Source organism: Phaseolus vulgaris, chromosome 9, assembly GCF_000499845.2.
Source record: "Phaseolus vulgaris cultivar G19833 chromosome 9, P. vulgaris v2.0, whole genome shotgun sequence".
NCBI lineage: Eukaryota > Viridiplantae > Streptophyta > Magnoliopsida > Fabales > Fabaceae > Phaseolus > Phaseolus vulgaris.
Genome location: NC_023751.2, coordinates 31,124,270 through 31,127,153, shown reverse-complemented (window position 1 = coordinate 31,127,153; position 2,884 = coordinate 31,124,270). Strand labels below are relative to the sequence as shown.

General features: G+C 39.8%; 1 protein-coding gene across 1 annotated transcript; it reads left to right on the top strand.

The window, feature by feature from the left end:
* The first annotated feature begins 392 nt into the window (after positions 1-392).
* LOC137821673 (uncharacterized) lies at positions 393-2,365 on the top strand. Its single transcript, XM_068626383.1, has 4 exons — positions 393-742; positions 817-931; positions 1,011-1,125; positions 1,240-2,365. The coding sequence occupies exons 1-4, from the start codon at positions 642-644 to the stop codon at positions 1,923-1,925; spliced, it is 1,017 nt and encodes a 338-aa protein (XP_068482484.1). The 5' UTR covers positions 393-641; the 3' UTR covers positions 1,926-2,365.
* Positions 2,366-2,884: the final 519 nt, after the last annotated feature.

Below are 2,884 nucleotides of genomic sequence, written 5' to 3'. Positions count from 1 at the left end.
TTTACAAATTTGATAAACGGAAATTACAGGAGGAGTTAATCCGTGAAGTCATAGAGATTAAATTTGATTTGATAATTTATTGTATGATAAGGTGAATTAATGGACATTAAATTGTATGATTAAATGAGGTGAAGTAAGTGAGAAATTGAAAAGGTTGATTAATTTGTCTAACTGAGACAGGGTGAGACGATGGGTCCGGTCCACTTTGGCATAGAAACTATGATTTTGGTTTGGTAAATGGTTAGATAATGCATGAAAGTGGAAAAGTAGTGAGAGAGAGTTTATTATCCAGGTAGCTTTTGATGTTAACCCAACCCCGTGACCTGACCCCCCGAGCCCCCCCGAGGCACTACACAAAACATAATTAAAAGGGAAAAACATAACCACCCAATGCATAAAACAGAATACCGATTTAACCTTTTGGAAAAGGAAAATCAGAAACTTACTCTCTCCTTTCTTTCCTCCTCCTACTACACGACCAAAACTATGCCATTACAGGCAAGACCTAAAGTTTGAGACACATCGCACCAAAACCTAGGTAGAATCAACTGCTATACCACCTCGGTTCTCTCAACTCACAACACAAGAAAAAGCCACACTTGCTCATTTTCATTTTCATTCTCATTTTCACCTGCTTCAAGATGCCCAGGCCTGGCCCAAGACCATACGAGTGCATGAGGAGAGCTTGGCACAGCGACCGCCACCAACCCATCAGAGGTTCTGTCATCGGACAAATATTCAGGTTTTTTTCCTCCTTTTCCTTAATGCTCTATTCCTTTCCTCGGATTCGTAATCGCGCTTCACCTCTTCGATTAGGGTCGCCACCCAGTTTCACTCTCCGTCTACTAAGAGCAACAAGGAGTGGCAGGAGAAGCTCCCCGTCGTTGTACTCAGAGCTGAAGAAATCATCTACTCCAAAGCCAATTCCGAGGTTCTTCTCTCTGTTTCAACCAAATGCATGTCGCACTTTCTTAGATCTTTTTTCTTTACTTTTCGTTTCATTTGCTTAGGCAGAGTACCTCAACCCCGCCACGCTCCTCGACCGCCTCAACGATGCCATTGACACTATCATTCGCAGAGAACAAACCAAGGAGACCGGTCAGCTTCTGCCACCATGTATCGAAGGTACTCCAAATACTTTTTTCATCTCATTTTCACATTTCCCTTCAAAATTTTCAAAATCTGCTTCTGTCATTTCGGAATTATAAAATGCGAGCGTTTTTTTTTTTTTTTTGTTAGCTGCACTTAACCTTGGTTGCAAGCCAGTGAGAACATCAAGAAGTGATAGGCACAATAACCCCAGGACTTACCTTACATCTAGGAATCAACAACACCCTCGTTCTGTTTCTCCCGAGACTGTTGCTGGCAATGCTTTAGCGTTTCTTCCAGTGTCGGATTCTGGCCAGCAGACCAGCCGAACTAGCTACTCTTTGTTAAACAATTTTGCTGCTGTTCACCATTACCAACCCTTGGCAGTGGAAACTAACCCCTCATTGAACTTGGGTTCGGTTTACCCTTTATGTTATGGTGTTGAAACCCAAAAGCCTCGACTGCGGATCAACAACCTAGGGAACACTTACTCTGATACAATCTTTGTTGGCAGACCAGTCATTAGTCCTGCCTTGGAGCCATCTAGAATGGATCCATTTGAGACCTTGTCCTGTGGTAGAGTCCATTATTCTCCAAACAGAATTGTGAAAGAAACTGCTTTAAGTGTTGCGGAGGAGGAGTCGCCAGCTGGGGAATGTGATTTGTCTTTGAGGTTGGGTATATGTTTGCAGACTAAAAAAACAAGTTCAGCATATGAATTAGAAGATCTCAGGCTAAGAGTTTCTCAGGAGGCTGGTAAATTTGGCCATTCATTTCAACAGATCAATGAAGGGTACTGTTTTTACCCCAGAGGAACTGGTTATGGTGCCATTTAGTGCATGTTTTGGGAACAAGCTTCATCTGGGGAACGTAATTGCTTTTTTATTTTCCTTGGGAAAAATAACAAAAGTGATTATTTCTTCAAAAGAAGTTAAACCAAATATGCATTTAAACCATGATGTTGAGGGTGATCAGAACAGGGGCAACTTTTCAGAAGGGCAATGCTCTTCTAGGTAGAATTAACGGGCAATTTTGTGGGCAATGACAGTTCCGTCCAATCTGTTTACTGGTAGAATTACTGGGTCAGGTTTGTAGTTTGTCCTTCTTGTTGTAGCATATATGCTTTTGCAATTCTAGTTGATCCATGATGTTTGTCCTCTCACGTGGATTATCTGTTTGTAGCTCTGCATGTAAAAATTTAGGTGGTGACATTGATTTTCTCTATCATTGCTGCAAAATTGATCTGTATATGAATGTTAGCTTGCTTTGTTTTGTATCTGCATGGTTCAGAAATTATCAAATTAGAGAAAGGAAAGAGAAACAAATGTCTTAATGAATGTTTAAATTGCCCAACTTAATGTGTGGCCTGATTGAACTAAAAAATTGTGGGGCAAACATATGACAGATGTACTATATATTTCTGCTATCTGGACCTCTTAAATCCATATGGTAATGAGTTCAATCTGCTAACTGGAATCACTTTTCAGTTACGATTAGCTCCCTTAATCCAAGGCTTTGCTTTGCAGAATTATGTCTAATGCAAATGATCAACCGAGAAAGAGGCCATAAAGTGCATTTTCCGTTATAATCAGTAAATTACAAATGTAAAATAAAAACAAATTTTCATTTTTGTAGTACTTAACAGGACTTAATTAGATGTATGGCAATATAGAACTGGTGTTTTAAGAGATTAAATATTCTTGCTCTTTCTTACGCGTGATCTCATTAACACTGAGAATGCCAAATGTAATTGACAACGTTTAATGTTTGAAGTCAATCAATCGGTCGTGTTATA

What these genes read in the sequence shown, in the direction of transcription:
- LOC137821673 (XM_068626383.1), top strand. Translation starts at nt 642, where the DNA reads ATGCCCAGGCCTGGCCCAAGACCATACGAGTGCATGAGGAGAGCTTGG. An exon ending in GTCATCGGACAAATATTCAG is followed by an intron (nt 743 to 816) that starts GTTTTTTTCCTC and finishes CTCTTCGATTAG; the next exon opens with GGTCGCCACCCAGTTTCACT. An exon ending in TCTGCCACCATGTATCGAAG is followed by an intron (nt 1,126 to 1,239) that starts GTACTCCAAATA and finishes TTTTTTTGTTAG; the next exon opens with CTGCACTTAACCTTGGTTGC.